At 42.8% G+C, this 18942-nt stretch overlaps 1 protein-coding gene across 1 annotated transcript; it reads left to right on the top strand.

Moving 5' to 3' along the window:
- The first annotated feature begins 8365 nt into the window (after nt 1–8365).
- Nucleotides 8366–16523, top strand: LOC129457310 (scavenger receptor cysteine-rich type 1 protein M130-like). Its single transcript, XM_055230724.1, has 9 exons — nt 8366–8445; nt 10761–10787; nt 12120–12425; nt 12784–13062; nt 13129–13256; nt 14632–14821; nt 15107–15433; nt 16035–16123; nt 16458–16523. The coding sequence occupies exons 1-9, from the start codon at nt 8400–8402 to the stop codon at nt 16521–16523; spliced, it is 1458 nt and encodes a 485-aa protein (XP_055086699.1). The 5' UTR covers nt 8366–8399.
- Nucleotides 16524–18942: the final 2419 nt, after the last annotated feature.

The raw sequence follows: 18942 nt of genomic DNA, 5'->3' as shown, positions 1-18942 counted from the left end.
ATAATAATAATAATACTAATAAAAGAAAAATTATAAAATGAAATAATGCCCATTTTCTTACTTTTTCTGAATCAGTGGTATCATATTAACCTAATAGCTTTCTGGAGTGATTTTGTTTTTATTTATTTTTTTACTCACTGTTGTCTGTCCATTTAGCCCAGATGCCACGTTACTCCTGGGGATCCTCATCTTCATGCCCACCGCTATTTAGAAATGCCAGAGCCTGACGATGATCAGTAAACTTCATCCGTTCCTCCATGTGAAGCGCAGCTCTGCCGGGTACGCCAGGGTAAAGCGCACATCCAGCTCGTGAAGCCTCCGTCTGGCGTCGGTAAACTTTTTCCGTTTCTCTGCGGTTTCTCTTGTCATGTCAGGGAAAAAAGACAACCTGCATCCCCTCCACACGATGACCTCCTTACTTTTATATTTCGCTCTAGCGGCCGCCAGCACTCGTTCTCGTTCCAAGTAGCTCAGAAATCGCATAATAATTGGCCTGGGTGGTTTGTCGTCCTCCGGCACCGGCCCTGAGGTGCGGTGCACCCGCTGTAACTGCGTGCGGTCAAGCTCAACCCCAAGTGCCTCCGCTATTATCTGCCTCACGCATTCTTCTACTTTGCCGTTTTCCATCCTTTCTTTTAGACCGATCAAACGCAGATTTTGTCTCCTGTCTCTATTAGCTGCATCTTCTATGGCCTGGTGAAGCTCCTCGCATTTCTTGGTACTCTTGTCTGCAGATTTGCGTAACTGGCGGTTTTCATCCTCTAACTGAGCCGTAGCACCGTGTTTGGCAGACGCTGTTCTGGTCGTCATTACTCCAAAATCACAAATCCAGCAGAAAACCACTTATGACCACTGAACATTAATAGTTCGTTAAGAAGAAGCCGAATTCAGATGAAAATGAGGGCCTTGACGGGCAGTTCTCACTTAGGCGACCATCTTGTTCGGTGCTCCCACGTGACCCCGCAACCATGTTTTTAAACAACTTGAACGAAATTCCTAAAATACTCCAATTTATTGAATGCTTTTCTAAAGCCTCAGGCCTCAGATGGAATTTAAACAAATGTGAAATCTTACCTCTAAAGCCATGTGCAGTTTCCAGTGTTTGTAACATCCCTGTTAAATCCACTGTTAAATACCTTGGCATGCAAATAACTAAAGATAAGAACGATTTAGAAAAACCCAATATTTGGGACAAACTTCAGATTTGCACAACTTCTCTGAATAATTGGGCACAGAGAGACTTATCCATCTTCAGTAGAATTCTGCTCACCAAAATGGAGAGTATATCTATACTTATACACCCTGCCTATTCTATAGGAATCCCTAAACCAGCGATTAAATCTATTAATCAAATTAACTTTAATTTCAATTTAATCAAGAAATGTGAAGATGGAGGTTTGCAAGCGATCAAATTTGACAGCCTGAATGGCACTCTGAAAATAAATTGGCTTAGATCCTTTTTTAAAAATCTAAATAGTTTATGGTTTATTATTCCTTTTAAAATATTTTCAAACTTAGGAGGCTTACAATTTCTTCACCAATGTGACTTCGATGTTAAAAAACTACCCATTCAACTGTCCTCTTTTCATCAACAAGTGCTTTTATACTGGAGACTAATATCACTGAAAAAAGTGAAACATTGCTGTTGTTCATTCAATGTGTTTTTTTTCCCATTGGTTTAATTTAACAAAATCTAGTTGGGCTGTACAATTTTAATGATACAGATTTAAACTTGTGTTTGTATTTATATTTTTTATGTAAATCCAATTTGGCTCGTGCAAATCAACAGTGGTTCACAAGTTACATTGACCCAATTCATAATTTATTCATTGTGCCTTTCTTGTGCATGCGCTGTGCCAAGTCAATCCTCCAACACAGGAGGCAGCACCGGCAACAACTTTACTTGATTCTGTTCAATAATGCAACAAAAGATGTGCAGAAGAAGTGCGTCCCATGTGCTCTAAATGTTCGGGCAAGTTCCAACAAGTGACCGAGACCTCGTCAGACCTACACCTTTTCTACAACAAATTGAATTAATGAATTTGGACATCAGAATATGGGGGGATTTATTTTTGACACTTCGTGGAATTATATTCTTATGAGTGAAAGGTTTAATTTTAGATAGTCTCGCGCTGCCGCCATTTTGTGTTCGTTGCCGCGAAGATGCATTTCAGGCAGAGTCCCAATTTGCCAAATGCACCATTCGAACAGTACATCTAACGGTGCATTTGGCGAATTGGTACACGGCCTCAGTCTCTGCAATCCACACAAATGTATTGTAGCGCGGGTCCAGCAATTTGGTATTCAGAGACCCGGCCCACGCCACGGCATTTTTTTCAACCGACCCACTTTGCGTCAAAGGTTGTGTATTGTAAAGGCAATGTAAGCAGTTGTGTTGTTATTTCCGAGTGCCTGGATGCTTCAGTTTGATGTAACCGAAGGATCTGAGCAATAACACATTTGAACAAATGTAAAAAAAAAAACTACTTGAGATTACGTCCACTCTCTTCTCTGGCGCGCGCCCTCTCTCTTCTCTGATGTGCGCACCTGGTTCAAAAAAAGTGTAAAAGTGAAATTATCCTTATTCAACATTTATGCATCCTAAGTAGAGATTTCTCACAAACTGTAAATCTGCCCATTTGTTCCTGTCCTCCCGTGCTCTCTACCCCTCCCCGACCTGTCTGCCCGGAGCTGGGCGGAGTTCGAGACTTCTCCGCACGCACCTGGAGCGCATCAGCGTAATCCCCCCACCTGCTGCTGAGTACTTGAGGGCTCGGCAGACTACACTCGGCGCCAGACCGTCCGCGTGTAAACATCCCTGTCCTCGCTCATCCCCGCTCCTGCCTCTGCGCTCCGGCTCCGGTAAAGTCACCCCTCCGTCTCGCTACCTGTGTCCTCCTGGTCTCCGGTTTGCTGCTTACCTTCGGTCTCGGACTCCGCTCTCTGGACTACGCCGGACCAGCCTGCCCCGGTCTTGCCCTGCTCTTGCCTGCACCCCGGTCCTGGTTTCCTCGTCCCCGACCTGCACTCCGACCGCCTGGTCTGCCTCCCTCTCCGTGATTCTCCGTGTGAACTTATATGAACTAATTAAGACTGAATTTCACTGCCTTTGTAAATAAACACTGTAACCTTGCCCCGAGTCTGCACCTCTTGGTCCTTCCCGCACACTTAGGTTATTATTCATTTGCACTTTAATTTAGTCTTTAAACTTATTACGTTAATAAATTGTAAATAGTACTTTATTTTCCTTTAGGACATGTAAGATGAATGTAAATAAAAACTCATAAATGTTTCAAAATCAAACTTTAATCTTTATCTATTAATTTTTCTAACAAACCAAATAACTTGTCAAAACGCTCCTTCCTCTCCTCCGCATCCCTCTCATAATGTTCCTTTTGCATCCTTAAATCCTTCCTGTACACTTTGACTAGTTCACTCTCCCGCTTCCTTTTCCTTCCTTGGCCTCTTCTCCTTTCTTGTGGCTCATTCTCCTCCCGCTGCTGTTGCTGCTCCTGCTTCTCCTCCTCTTCCTCTTCCTCCTCCAGCGGCTGTGGCTGCCAGGCACTACTTGGCCCTGGTGTGTCCTCAGGGATAGAGGCGATGAGGACAGGGGGGTTGATGGAGGCCCTCTGCTCCAACACCTCATCCATGAGGACAAACCAGGGCCAAGTTTCAGCTGTCGCCTTCCCTGCCACACCTTCCCCGCTTTTGTGAATACTTGCAGTCCTTTGACAGAATAAATATTAATACAAGACATGTGAAAACAAGATTAACACAATGGTTTATAAGTACAAATGAAAACAGTACACGTTCAAATCATGTACATACTTTATGTTTCTTTTGTAGGTTTTCACACTTTTTCTTGGCCTGAAGGGGGTTGACCTTCCCCTCCAGGCCCATCTTCTGCAGTATTGTTCTGAGTGACACACAAAAACATTGACAATTTACCCAATTATAAATACAGCAGTGTATAATACATTGACAATCAGAATGTTTTTCAACACTGTTACACATTTCCTACAGTTATTGGAAAGATTTGTTCACTTACTATGCAGCACATTCTATCATTCCATTTATGTAGTTCATTATGTCTTTTTTTTTTACATATTTTTGAGTCTTCTTTGGTAAAGAAGGTTTTGATGATAATCAAATGAATAATTCCCACGTTTTTGTGAGCAACAGTCTACTGAAAAACAGGTACGTTTAGTTCTCCACTCAGATAAGCATCTTCAGGGCCATCAGTTAGCCTCTTCTGTACTTCTGCTCACAGAAGTACAGGCTGTGGATAAGATGGGAATGAAATAGGGAAATCCATCTTAAGTCATTACTATCCACGTATGTACAAATGTAAAGGTGTTAAATTTGCAGTAAGGGCAACTTTTATGCATTTCTAGGGTCCTTCTTATATTATCTGGGTATATCGCAGTGTTTTAGCCCTTACTTCCACGCCGCCTGCGCGGAGAATTTGGCGCCACTAAAGAGGTGCGCATTTCCCCCCCTCAGGTGGATAAACAAGTCTGCTCCTTGCTCCCTAAAGACAAAGAATATTCTTAAATAAGGAACAATATTAAACATTACGATTAATACACAAATATACAAGTGTAAGTGATAATTCGCTCATTGTTACAGTTAAATAGCGATGACTGTAAACTCAATTTAACGGGACTTCACTAAGTTGAGTCGCCCCATACAGATCTGAATTTAATTCTAACAGTTTCATGTAGCAACAGTTTCATGTCGCACTGTTGAACCAGTTGAATCCATGTGAACCAGTACTTACATTTTAAATGTGTACTCCTGCGCGCTCTCCATTTTCTTCTCTTTTTTGCGTAGCCGCGGTGCATGATGGGATATAGAAGTGCGTGAAGTGTGCACGGATGCACGCTTCAGTTACGTCTGATCTCCATGGAAACGGTGCAAAGGGAAGGGCAGGTTTGTCGGCCGCATTCAGTAGGCGCACACTTCAAATGGTGAATCTAAGGCCATTTTGGCGAATTGGGACATGGCCAAACCGAGTGGATGCAGAAATCTGCACTCTACACACTGTTGTTTTGTGTTTTAAACATGATGAAATGGACAAAACGAAGGAAGTACGTGATCGAGGACAATGTGGATGGTTGTAAAACTTAAACTAGAGGCATCTCTGACCCGGTGCGGTTCGTGGCAAAGAGTAAAAATCCCACAGTGGACTCAGGAGGAGAGGACATTATGTTTTGATGGATTGGATGCTGTTCTCGATCGGTAAGCATGTTTTATTCTGCTATTGACTTCATTGTAGGTAAAATATATCGTATGTAATCATTAGCTTTGCTTCTGTGCACATAGTGCTCATTCGGACCATGCTCTGGCACATTTGTGGTCAGCTGTATGAATTTGTCGTAAAGGTGGGTGTAGCGGACCAAGGACGTGCAGGACTCGGGACAGGTTTACAGTGTTTTATTTACAGTTAGTGAAAGGTTCAGTCTTAATAGTTCATCTAACACACACACACACAGGGAGCGGGAGGCGAACCAGACGGGAGTGGTGCCGAGCAGGGACGGGAAACCAAGACCGAGACGAGGACAGGTTCAGGGTGAGACCAGGGCACGCCAGGCAGAGATGTCCAGGGCGGGCACGAAGACAGCCAGGGCCGGAGACGGGAAGCAAGCCAGAGACCAAGACGGGACAGGAGGAAGGCAGTGAGGAGGACTGTACCGGGGCTGGAGCGAGAGCAGGAATGTTGACACGCGGACGGTCTGGCACTGAGTGTCTGAAGCTCGCCCATCTTAAGCTCCGCAGCAGGTGGAGGTGATTGCGCTGATGCGCTCCAGGTGCGCGCGGGAGGAGTCAGCAACTCCGCCCCGCTCCGGACTCAGGCAGGTGTGGGAGGGGGAGAACACACAGGGAGACACAAGAGAGGCAGATAATACGTGCCTCATGACAGAATTAGACCTCGTGTTTTTTTATTCTGCAGTTTGCATTATTGTAGGTAAAAATATAAGATGTGCACACATTAGCATCTCATCTGTGCACATGGGGGAGGCTCTGGCACGTTCCTGTGGAGAGTTATGGATCAGACTTTATTTATTTTTGATATCTGGCAGAATATAGTTCAGACAGAGATAAGCACAGAAGCTACAAGTGTCATTGCTATTGTATTGTATAGTGTATTGCTATCTCTATTTCTGTCCATTTTAAAAAGCTTTGGTGACTAAAATTCATAATATTGTGTCAGTTATGGACTGTACCACCAAACTACATCACTTACAAGATGTGTGTCAGAAGGACCTGGGCATGATCATTACTGATATTCACTGGACAAAAGCTCCAGAGAATGAGCACTCCTCCTCTGTTTGTATTTGACTCAATCTTATTCAGTTTAAAGTGTTGCATAGACTGCATCTATCAAAACTCACACTGTCCTTTATGTGACACATGTAAACAGCAGTCAGCCTCATTAGCTCACATGTTTTGGAACTGTTCTAGTATTATATTTTACTGGAAAAGCCTATTTGATATTTTGTCCAAAACTCTTAAAAAAACGCTGAAGTTGCTCCAATAGTTTCTCTTTGGAGTGAAGTCGGCAGCTGTCGAACTATCAAACCCTCAAGTCTGTGGTGCATTTTGTGATACTTTTAAATTTAATAAACTGGAAACAAAAAACACCCCCATCTCATTTGATCTTAATGAAACACGTCATGAAACATCTACAATTACAAAAAATAAGGTTTAACTCAACTGAACTGAACAGATAATATTGGATGAATCCTCTTGTTGTTCACTCTTCACTTTTTTGTTTTGTTTTATTTATTTTTTTATAACCTATTCTATATTGTATAATCTATATATTTGCTTGACTTATGTAAAAACACAGTAAGAGTGTGAAATATGAGAGCGTGATACTGGCTGATAGTGAGTTTCCTTCACTCTGATAAAATGGGCCTTTGTGGTTCAATTCTCAGAACAGCAGCTCTGAGCTGCACACGCTTCAAAACATGTCAGATCTCAAACTGATTTCAACTGCAGACCATGTTCTGTAAAAATGTTAAATGGCCCCTGTTTTCATATTTATGACCAACTCAAGACGACATCACTGCTGCACATAATGCTCCTCATTAACGAGCGGACTAACCTTAACCCTAACGAGCAGACTTCAGAGCACACGGAGCACACGGCCCTCGTGCTACAGTCACACCACAAAAATATTATATTGTTAAACCTTTGGCCAATGGGCCGGATTTGGCCCGCGGGCCGCCTATTGATGACCCCTGTCATATCAGCTCTCCCTGAATAGAAACAGGCCACTGTGTGTGAGCACAGGCCTATTCTACACTACAGGACTCCAACTCCTGTTATAGTCCTGGTCTGGACCTGGTCTGGTCCTGGTCTGGTCCTGGTCTGGTCCTGGTCTGGTCCTGGTCTGGACCTGGTCTGGACCTGGTCTGGTCCTGGTCTGGACCTTGTCTGGTCCTGGTCTGGACCTGGTCTGGTCCTGGTCTGGTCCTGGTCTGGACCTGGTCTGGACCTGGTCTGGTCCTGGTCTGGACCTTGTCTGGTCCTGGTCTGGACCTGGTCTGGACCTGGTCTGGTCCTGGTCTGGTCCTGGTCTGGACCTGGTCTGGACCTGGTCTAGACCTGGTCTAGTCCTGGTCTGGACCTGATCTAGTTCTGGTCTGGTCCTGGTCTGGTCCTGGTCTGGTCCTGGTCTGGTTATTTTATGATCTATGTTATAATGTTCTTCTTCTCTCTCACAGAAAACACTCTGTTCCACTCTGTGATGTCATGTGGTAAAACAGGAAGTGCTCTGCTGTGTTTTTAAACTTTCACTTGAATCATTTGGATCATTTCAGACCTGGATTTGTCGATCTCTACAGAACTAAAGGTAAAAGGAGCTGTTCACTTGACAACTACCACTTCATGACATCACAAGGTGGAACAGAGCATTTTGAGCTTTGGAGATGTAACAGACTAATAATAAAGTGTTACTCAAACATGTGTGAATGAAACAAAACACAACTCCAGGTCTGTTTTTGATGAAAAAACAACATCCTAACACGTCTTACAGCTCACATGAATCCATTTTGTGTAATATAGGACCTTTAATCACATCAGCAAATGGTCCAAACGCAAAGACTGACCATGGGGGACATCTGGACACAGACACACTGGACATCGCTCCTCACTGGTTTAGTTTAGTCACAGTTTTAAAAAAGTGAACAAACACATATTTGAATTATAAAAAACATCAGATTATGACGATGTTATTTAGTTTTACCAAGAAAACCCACAAACGATGAAGAGATAAGAATGTGTTTAAAACAGGAAACTCTTAAAGACACGTCTCAGTGCTGGTTTAGACCTGGTTTAGTCCTGGTTCAGTCCTGGTTCAGTCCTGGTTCAGTCCTGGTTCAGTCCTGGTTATGGCTCTGGGAGCACTGGTCCTGGTCTGGTTCGTCTACACTTTGGGTAAGTGAGACTTGTTTGTCTTTGATTTATTTCCAAAAATATAAAACGACATGAACAGTGTCATAAAGTGAAACATACGAGACATGAATGAAACGGAGGAGAAAGAGCCGTTTGGTTTCATATGTTTCTTAAATCTCATTATTGTTGTGGATCCTGGTCTTTGTCCAGATGACTCTGTAGCACCTTAAAGTGTTAACTACTGGGGAATAACAAGTAAATTATGCAAAACTCTTCTATGGAGCTGTGAATTTGGGTTAGATTCGACTACTGGAGAAATTGTTGAAAGAACTCGAGCAATAAGAAGAACCACAGACCAGTGAAATAAGTTTAAATTGTCGTCTTATATTGAACAGTTTGTAAATGGACAAATACATGGACAGACATTAACGTTAAACATACAATTATTCAATTCTTAAACCCTTTTTTACTTTAAACCTTTCTTTTGATTTAAAGATTTTGTTTCAGTTTTAAGTTTCTAAATTAATCGGTTGCAACCTTTTTAGTTAGTTCTAGTTTAAGTTTCTCTTATCTGTTTTATTGTTACGACGGAGTATAAGGATCAGTTAGATAAAATAAATTATGCAGGCGCTACAAGAATAAAGCATTTTGACATTAAAGACGTAATTTTACGAGAATAAACTCATAGTACTACGAGAATAAAGTTGTATTTTTATTAGAATAACGTTGTATTTTTATTTGAATACAGGCTGCTGTGCGTGAATGAGTGACCAGTGCGTTATGAAGAATTTGGAGCATTTTGTTCAGATAAAGCATTTTCTTCCAAATCTGTCTGGTTCCTCCGACTAAACAAACTCAAACTCTTGCAGTGTCCCTTCAAAGTACTTATACTGATGATAGTGCGGTGATGGTGGACTAAAAGACACAGTATTTCATCCTGCGTAAACCCCAGTTGAAAGTTTATCTGAACAAAATGCTCCAAATTCTCCATAAGACACAACGCACTGGTCACTCACTCACACACAGCAGCCTGTAGTCTCATAAAAATATGACTTTATTCTCATAATATTACGACTTTTTCAGGCTTCGACTTTATTCTCGTAAAATTACGACCTTAATGTCGAAATGCTACGACTTTATTCTCGTAGCGATCGCATAATTTATTTTATTTAAGTGACCCTTAGTTATGGTCAGACAAATAAAAAGGTAAAATTGTACAAAACTAAAATGAATTCAGCAAAAGGCTGAATCACTCTGTATTGCACAGAATAAAGTCTCTTTCTCCTACGTATTAATCCAGTGTCCGTTGTGCAGCAGTTTGGGTAAATCCTCCCAGTTCTGATGAAAACTCTGCAGTGTCCAGTAGAAAGCACAGGGTTCCTGGCGCATGCACAGCTCAGAAGGTCCGTGGGAGACTCTCCATCTTGTTTCACACACGTGGTTCCCAAAGTTCTTATTTAGCTGGATTCTTTCAAACCATACTTTAAAATCCTGTCTTAGACAACATAAAATATGTGTAAGCTCTCACACAGCTACGTGAATTTCAAAATAAAATCTAAAGACAAATAAATGCACATATTTTTAACTTTGTAACATACTTTAGCATGAAATGAAGTATTATACACTTTTTAAATTAATTTGAACCATATCACAGATTTATTGACTTTTTAATCAAAGCATTTATTACTGTTTTTATCAACATTCTTTTACTTTGAAGATCACTATGTTAACCTGAGTTACAACTCCATAAATGAACTCCTTTCACTGTTTCGTTCCATATTCTTGGTTCTGAATCTGTTTGAACACTTTTGTTTGTTTTTGGCTGTAGTAACTTGTTCTTATCTCAGTCTTTGAATGTTTACAGGTGATACATGGCACTTTGCTTTATACATGACTTTAGGATACTTAAATCAACAATATCATGACCTTAGTGTTTGACAAAGGGTTAGATGGCTCTCTATAAAGAGAGAGAGCCATTTCATGTGATACTTTAACTCGAGTATTTCTTTGCTCTGGTGTCTGTACTTTTACTTAATTAACAGAAAGTACTTCTTCCACCACTGTTTTTGTCAAAGTGTCTTTTGGCCTCACTCTGCAGCTACTTCAGTCTTAGGGGAACTGGCTCGTGTGTGTCTGAAACTGTCTCAGAACATGTGAAAATAAATGTACATTTATTTAATAAAAAAGTGTTTCTAAACTCAAACACAGCCTGATCAGACCAGGCCTGTTTCCTGTTTCCATCAGACGTATGAAACCAGCCTGTGGCTTTAATGAGCCCAACAGCCGCCATTTTGTGTGAAGCTCTGTGTCATGTGACCAACAACCGCCATTTTGTGACATGACTTTTGTGTGTGCAGGGCTCCTGGCAGAAGACAACAGCTCAGGTAAAGACACTCACACACCAGGATAACCACTCTGCCACAGTAACACAGGGAGAACATGCACACTCCACTCAGATCAACTAGTCATTTTGGTTTTAAAATGTTTCTATTAACTCGCTTTACATGATCCTGTTTTGTTTTGTTTTTTTACTATTGTGTTTGTACATCAAGAAATATTAATAAAAGACAAATGAGGCGTCTTCTTTCCCCGACGTCTCTCTCACTAGAGTTAGCAACAGGTTTGATTGACAGTGTTGCTAGGCGCCTGCTCTCTGCTAAACCAGTGGAGCAGCCTCACTAAAGATTGGCTCTTTGGTTGCTATGATACTCACAGTCGTAATTCCCAATATGGAACATGGCTCCAAATTGGCCCTATAACTGCAGGCCTCGATGAGCTTCATTTGACTGGAGCTGGTGATGTGACGTTTGTGAACAGGTCGTCTTTTTTAACGATTCCATAACGTCAACGGTTGGACACAGATCCTATTTTCAAAAAGAATTGAATCTTTTTCATTTTAATTTATATGGATTTTTACACTGATTCTGTTCTGATTCTTGTGTCAGTTCAGCATCAGAGCGACACGAGCGAGAGACTTGTGCAGAAAAACAGATCATCATATGAACAGTAACAGATTCTTCGTTATTATTAATATTGTAGTCCAACATTTAGTTTAGATGTTCATAACTCCAAAGTGTAAACTCTCCCACTCTCAGTTTGAACCGTCTTAAACACATCTGAGCCTTGGTCTCACTTTTCTCTGTCATTAGTTTGTATAAAATGAGTTCTCACATTGGCTTCTGTCATAGAAATAAATAATAAAAGAGCCAGTCTTTTGAACGGCTCTTTGAAATGAACAGATCCAAAAGATTCAGATCCCATGAAAGAGCCAAAAGTCCCATCACTAAGTGGAGCCAAACGCTGTGGGTGACGTCACACACATTTAGTCTATTTCTTTATACAGTCTGTGGTTTCTCTGCAAACAAATATATGATTTAAAAATGAGGAAATCCACAGGACTGTCCTCCTTCCATCTCCTGACAGTCTTTTCACGACAAAACTGAATCAAAACAGATCATTTTTAAAATCTCAGAGCCCCCTTGTGGCCTAAATTAGAGCCCCTGGAGGGCCTAGTTTGGCTCGTGGGCCCCACTTTGCCACAACTGCACTAAAGCTTTTGTTCAGGTGACAGAAGTGAAACTTTTGTTTTGCTCTGCCCCAGTAACAAAGAAAGATATACTCAGGTAAAGGGGCGGGGCCTCACTGCTCAGCTAAAGGGGCGGGGCCTCACTGGTCAGGTAAAGGGGCGGGGCTCACTCTGTCTCTTGTCTGTTCAGAGCTGCTCAGGCTGGTGGGAGGGGCCAGTCGCTGTGCTGGGACTGTGGAGGTGAGACACAGAGGAGAGTGGAGACGGATGGAGCCCTATGGACCCTGGGTCCTGGAGGACACAGCTGCTGTGTGCAGAGACCTGGACTGTGGCTCTGCTGTTTATGGAGAAAAGAGAGAGGATTTTCCACAGAGTCCAGTGTGGAGAGTCTCACCTGACTGTGTGAAGAAGTCTGCAGTGAGACACTGTGTCTCTAGTTCATCCTCATCTTCCTCCTCTTCCTCCTCTCCCTGGGGTCTGGAGGTGAAGTGTTCAGGTAAAAGTCTGATCTTACATTTTTATGTTCCTCAGATGTTTTTTCAACAGAGAAAAGAACAACAATCACACAAAAGCAAATGTAACACACAAAACACACACACAGTTTAGACTGGTGTCTGTCATGTTTACTGTAAAAACTACAGAGAGATTCACTTCTCACGTGTTTAGTAACAAGTGAACCAGGACTAAACCAGGACTAAACCAGGACTAAACCAGGACTGAACCAGGACTGAACCAGGACTGAACCAGGACTGAACCAGGACTAAACCAGGACTAAAGAGGAGGACGTCTCTCAGATGAATGCAGCATGTGTCCTATTGGCTCAGAGCGGTGATGTCACACATGTGTGTCCACAGACTCGGTGCGTCTGGTCTCGGGGCCCAGTCTGTGCTCAGGATCAGTGCAGATCTGGGACCAGTCCTGGACCTGGGTCTGTGAAGGGGCCTTGGACCAGCAGGGGGCAGAGGTGCTGTGCAGGGAGCTGGGCTGTGGGGCTCCTTCTCTCCTCCAGGGGGCGCTCTCTCCTCTGGAGCAGACGTTCCACTGTGAGGGCCATGAGTCTGCTCTGATGGACTGTCCCCGCTCCGGCTCAGAGACCTGCTCCTCTGGAGCCGCTGTCAACCTCACCTGCTCAGGTAAAGGGGCGGGGCCTCACTGCTCAGGTAAAGGGGCGGGGCTCACTCTGTCTCTTGTCTGTTCAGAGCCGCTCAGGCTGGTGGGAGGGGCCAGTCGCTGTGCTGGGACTGTGGAGGTGAGACACAGAGGAGAGTGGAGACGGATGGAGATCTATGAATATAATAGACCCTGGCTCCTGGGGGACACAGCTGCTGTGTGCAGAGTCCTGGACTGTGGCTCTGCTGTTTATGGAGAAGAGAGAAAGGATTTTCCACAGAGTCCAGTGTGGAGAGTCTCATCTGACTGTGTGAAGAAGTCTGCAGTGAGACACTGTGTCTTTGATTCTTCCTCCTCTTCCTCCTCTCCCTGGGGTCTGGAGGTGAAGTGTTCAGGTAAAAGTCTGATCTTACATTTTTATGTTTCTCAGATGTTTTTTCTCGTCTTATTCTTATTTATTTCTTTGTAAAGGGACAGCTCATATTAATGAACATTTAAAAATGTTAATATGTAAAGATTAAAGCCAACGTGGAACATTTCCATCTTCAGTCCCTCGACAGCTTGATGTAAAATAGTCGACAACAGAGAAAAGAACAACAATCACACAAAAGGAAATGTAACACACAACACACTCACTACACACACACACACACAAACACACACACACACACAGTTTAGACTGGTGTCTGTCATGTTTACTGTGAAAACTACAGAGAGATTCACTTCTCACGTGTTTAGTAACAAGTGAACCAGGACTAAACCAGGACTAAACCAGGACTGAACCAGGACTAAACCAGGACTAAACCAGGACTGAACCAGGACTGAACCAGGACTGAACCAAGACTAAACCGGGACTAAACCGGGACTAAACCAGGACTGAACCAGGACTGAACCGGAACTGAACCGGGACCGAACCGGGACCAAACCGGGAATAAATCAAAACTGAACCAGGACTAAAGAGGACGACGTCTCTCAGATGAATGCAGCATGTGTCCTATTGGCTCAGAGCGGTGATGTCACAGCCCTGTGTGTGTCCTATTGGCTCAGAGCGGTGATGTCACACATGTGTGTCCACAGACTCAGTGCGTCTGGTCTCGGGGCCCAGTCTGTGCTCAGGATCAGTGCAGATCTGGGACCAGTCCTGGACCTGGGTCTGTGAAGGGGCCTTGGACCAGCAGGGGGCAGAGGTGCTGTGCAGGGAGCTGGGCTGTGGGGCTCCTTCTCTCCTCCAGGGGGCGCTCTCTCCTCTGGAGCAGACGTTCCACTGTGAGGGCCATGAGTCTGCTCTGATGGACTGTCCCCGCTCCGGCTCAGAGACCTGCTCCTCTGGAGCCGCTGTCAACCTCACCTGCTCAGATAAAGGGGCGGGGCCTCACTGGTCAGGTAAAGGGGCGGGGTCTCACCGCTCAGGTAAAGGGGCGGGGTCACACTGCTCAGGTAAAGGGGCGGGGCTCACTTTGTCTCTTGTCTGTTCAGAGCCGCTCAGGCTGGTGGGAGGGGCCAGTCGCTGTGCTGGGACTGTGGAGGTGAGACACAGAGGAGAGTGGAGACGGGTGCAGCCCTATGAATATAAGAGACTCTGGCTCCTGGAGGACACAGCTGCTGTGTGCAGAGACCTGGACTGTGGCTCTGCTGTTTATGGAGAAGAGAGAGAGGATTTTCCACAGAGTCCAGTGTGGTGGGTCTTATCTGACTGTGTGGAGAAGTCTGCAGTGAGAGACTGTGTCTATGATTCTTCCTCCTCTTCCTCCTCTTCCTGGGGTCTGGAGGTGAAGTGTTCAGGTAAAAGTCTGATCTTACATTTTTATGTTCCTCAGATGTTTTTTCTCGTCTTATTTTATTTCTTTGTAAAGGGACAGCTCATATTAATGAACATTTACATTACATTTTTCCTCAGATGTTTTTGCTACAGAGGAGTGTCAGGTGTAAAATGTGTGTCGCACACACTCGTCTGCGTCGCACACACTCCTCTGCGTCACACACTCCTCTGCGTCACACACTCCTCTGCGTCACACACACTCCTCTGCGTCACACTCCTCTTCACTGTCCAATCATCTCTCTCCACAGACTTACTGAATCGTCCGGTCATCTCTCTGTCTGTGTCTGACGGGGTTTCCGAGGCCCTGCCGCAGGGGGTCCGGGTGCTGCTGGGGTCAAAGTTCAGGGTCAAATGCTCTGTGGAGCCACAGTACCCGGGAGGCTCCTTCCAGCTCCTCTCTCCCACGGCGCCCCTCGGTCAGAACCACACCCTGCCCGCTGTCAATCACTCCGCACACTTCCTGTTCTCTGACACTGGCCCCGCCCACAAAGGAAACTACACCTGTGTTTACCACCTGCATGTGTTCAACCACAGCTTCTCCTCTCAGAGCCCCAGCCTCCAGCTCTCTCTGGGAGGTACGTCCAGCAACAACCTCATGTGAGGGTTGTGAGCTTTTCCCGGAGGCACACCGCAAATAAAAATCCAGTAGGCTCAAGTAGATCCATAAACCAGGTTCTTTATTTCGGCAGAGGCATCATTCAAACTGATTCGACACGATCTCCCCATTTTACATCTCCAGAGTGGGCTCTATATACTAGTAGTACACGTCACATTCTCTTAATGATTAGCTTAGAATATACAGACATGTACATGTTATCTGGGTTCAATGAAGACACAGTGTGCAAAATATATATTCTTATCTGATCTTTCTTGGGAAACTTACATGTGTTAATACAAAATGCATAGCATAGCACTTCCACATCCATGTATGTTCCAAGTACATCATGACATATCCCTGCCACACTGGCACCCACAAAAACATACAGGTCAAAGTATAATATATCAAGTATAATAATATCATGTTACATGAAACATTAATCCCACAGGGTCAAGGGTCACACAGGGTCACGTGAGGGTCAAGTCATCACACAAACTTATCCTGTTTTTGATCCTGGTCTTGGTCCTTGTCCTGGTCTTGGTCCTGGTCTGGACTGATCTGGGTCTTTTGTGTTGCAGCTTCAGACTCAGCCCTGATCATCAGAGTCCTGCTCATTCTACTGTTGAAGCTCCTCTACATCCTTCCAATGCTCTACTACTACTGCAAGGTACTGGACCTTTAGACCTGGTTTAAACCTGGTGTAGTCCTGGTTTAGACCTGGTTTAAACCTGGTTTAGTCCTGGTTTTGTCCTGGTTTAGTCCTGGCTTAGTCCTGGTTTAGTCCTGGTTAGGGTCTGGTTTAAGGTCAGTTTTAATGTCTGGTTTAGACCTGGTTCAGATATTGTTTAAACCTGGTTTCAACTTGGTGTACTACTGGTTTAGAGCTGGTTTAGTCCTGGTTAAGTCCTGGTTTAGTCCTGGTTAAGGTTTAAGGTCTGGTTTAAAATCTGGTTTACACTTTGTTTTTTGATATGTGGATGTGCTGTTTCCTGTTGTTTCAGGTCCGGGCCAGAGGGGGCGCTAGAGAGAGGACCTCATTGGACTTAGACCAGTTCAGATCCACATGAGACCTGGACTTAGACCAGTTCAGATCCACATGAGACCTGGACTTAGACCGGTCCAGATGTGAGCTCCTGGTGCTCAGGACATTTGTGTAAATACAGAGTGACTTCTGGGAAGTGAAAAGTGAGAATTCTTTTGCTTGTGTTTATTTTTGTATAGGACACTTTAGCAGATTTTTGATAAACTTTTTAATCCTCATCCTTTTGTGAATTTAAACTTGTCCTGAGTTGCTCTGTACTTTGGTTAAACCGGCCTGGTACGTGTGTGTTCTATACAGATATTACATATACATGTGTCCATATTATCCTTATAACTCCATGAATAAGAATAACTCCAATGTTTATTAAATGTGTAGTAAACGTCTGTATCACACAAACCTGTGGATTTTCAAAATAAATGAGTTGTAAAACAAATAAAACATTTAAATATGCCATTTGAACTTGTGTGTGTGTCGTTCTTTGCTCCAGCAGCAGGGGGCATAAATGTATTATAAAGGCTAGACAGATTATCGCCGTGGTAACCAGAATAACCTAAATCCAGTCTCTTCGGCCATGTGGTGACTTCAGTATTCTATAAAGAACTCACTCAAACCAACAGAGTTTTAAGAGAGTTTTTTCTAAAAGATAACTAAGTGAAATACTGTGATTATGTGACTTTTTCATGTTTATTTATTTTATAAACTTGTTCTAATGTTCTATCTAATGTGAAAAGTCATGTGAAGAAATATTGAACAATTATAAATATTTCCTTTTAGGTCACAAATGTTATAAATATGTCATTTACATTCCCTGGGAGTGAGATGCTAACTGTAAGCACTGCTCTGTCTGAGGCTTGTTTAGACTTTAATCTGAACTTTGTTTTAACACAATCTGACAATAAACAACTGACTTATCTGAACTACAACAGATGAGCAGATCTGTGCTGTTAAACAGGTCCCTCTCAAATAACATCACAGTCACAAGCTAGCTAGCATTAGCCAACAGTTTATCAGTTAGTCACAAGCTAGCTAGCATTAGCCAACAGGACTTGCCCATGTGGGTAATGACATTGACACCTGGAGGGGTGTGATTGGGAAGAATGGCCTCCCTGATCTGAACCCAAGTGTTGTTTTGTTATTGGACTTCTGTGCTAGTCACAGTTGAGCTGTCAACCGATCACCACCTGGTCGTGAGTTTGATCCGCTGGTGGAGGAGGAAAACATACAGGTCAAAGTATAATATATCAAGTATAATAATATCATGTTACATGAAACATTAATCCCACAATTCCCCTTCTGATCACATATCACATGTGATCACAAAACCAAAATTAAAAACAAAACACTACTTTCACATAATAATGCATTCAACTTAAAGTTCCCCTAATGAGTAAAATATTAGCTTTAGCTTTAATCACTGCAATATAACACATCCCAGCCCTTAGGCTAACATAAAACATAAATTAACACATGACTCTCGGGCAGCAAATAAGAAACAAGGAGCACTTACTGCGACTCAGAATTTGGATTTTATATCTTTTAAAAAAAATGATCAATCTACATAGTTTTGACCAAACTTCGTCAATTCGTCAATTGGTTCGGGACATGAGAATTGAGACCTTACTGAGAATAATTAAATTTGTGACGAGAGAGCTTCTTCATTAGGACAGTGGCCCTGCCCATGTCTTCGATCTCTACCAGCAATCTAAGACATGGCATGACGCAACATCCAATTATGACTAAGATAAACATTTTGTAGAGCCAATTTGACCAAGTGTTTTCAGATGCGCCAGAATTTTTAGCAAATTCCATTTACAAAAACCTAAGGTGGTTCAGAGCCTTAGTAATACTCCCATCAGGAGAGGTATTATTTAGTATATATATATATAAGTACAGCATTCTGCTTCAAACTTGATACATATTTATGATTCTTTGGCAAGTAACATGTCTAGGGCAATCCTTTGGGTTTAGATTGATAAGACAATGACCTCTTAAATGCATGATTATTTCTTGAGTTAACTCTGTATGACAATTTAATTAGTTTCAAATTTAGTGAATTTGCTGGACCTTATAGTGAATAGAATAATTAACATAATTATTGTACAAACACCTGACCATGTTTTTGATAGAATGGCATACAAACATGAATTTGCACATAACCACCAAATATCTGCACAAGCAGTAGTGTGTTCAGTTAAAAGCAAATTCTTCATAATTATCAGAAGATAAAGTCTAATAACAGAAATCATTAGTAAAACTTTCTATTTCATTTTTATCATTACTTCTTGTGTCTATATGTATAACTGCATGTTTAAGGAAACAAGTAGCCATTCCCATAGTCCAAGATGGTACATCTTTTAAAGCTACTACTGGTAATTTATTATGTAAGTGATAGCATTCATCAGTTTTATCATATGATTTTTAGTGAAGAGTTTAAGTATGCAGGT

The sequence above is a fragment of the Periophthalmus magnuspinnatus genome, chromosome 21 (assembly GCF_009829125.3).
Source record: "Periophthalmus magnuspinnatus isolate fPerMag1 chromosome 21, fPerMag1.2.pri, whole genome shotgun sequence".
Lineage (NCBI taxonomy): Eukaryota > Metazoa > Chordata > Actinopteri > Gobiiformes > Gobiidae > Periophthalmus > Periophthalmus magnuspinnatus.
This window is presented reverse-complemented; position numbering and strand designations above follow the sequence as displayed.

Coding starts and splice junctions, on each gene's coding strand:
- LOC129457310 (XM_055230724.1), top strand. CDS start 8,400: ATGGCTCTGGGAGCACTGGTCCTGGTCTGGTTCGTCTACACTTTGG. Junction 13,257..14,631: donor TCCTGGGGGACACAGCTGCT/GTGTGCAGAGTC, acceptor TGGCTCCTGGAG/GACACAGCTGCTGTGTGCAG. Junction 14,822..15,106: donor TCTGGAGGTGAAGTGTTCAG/GTAAAAGTCTGA, acceptor CTCTCTCCACAG/ACTTACTGAATCGTCCGGTC.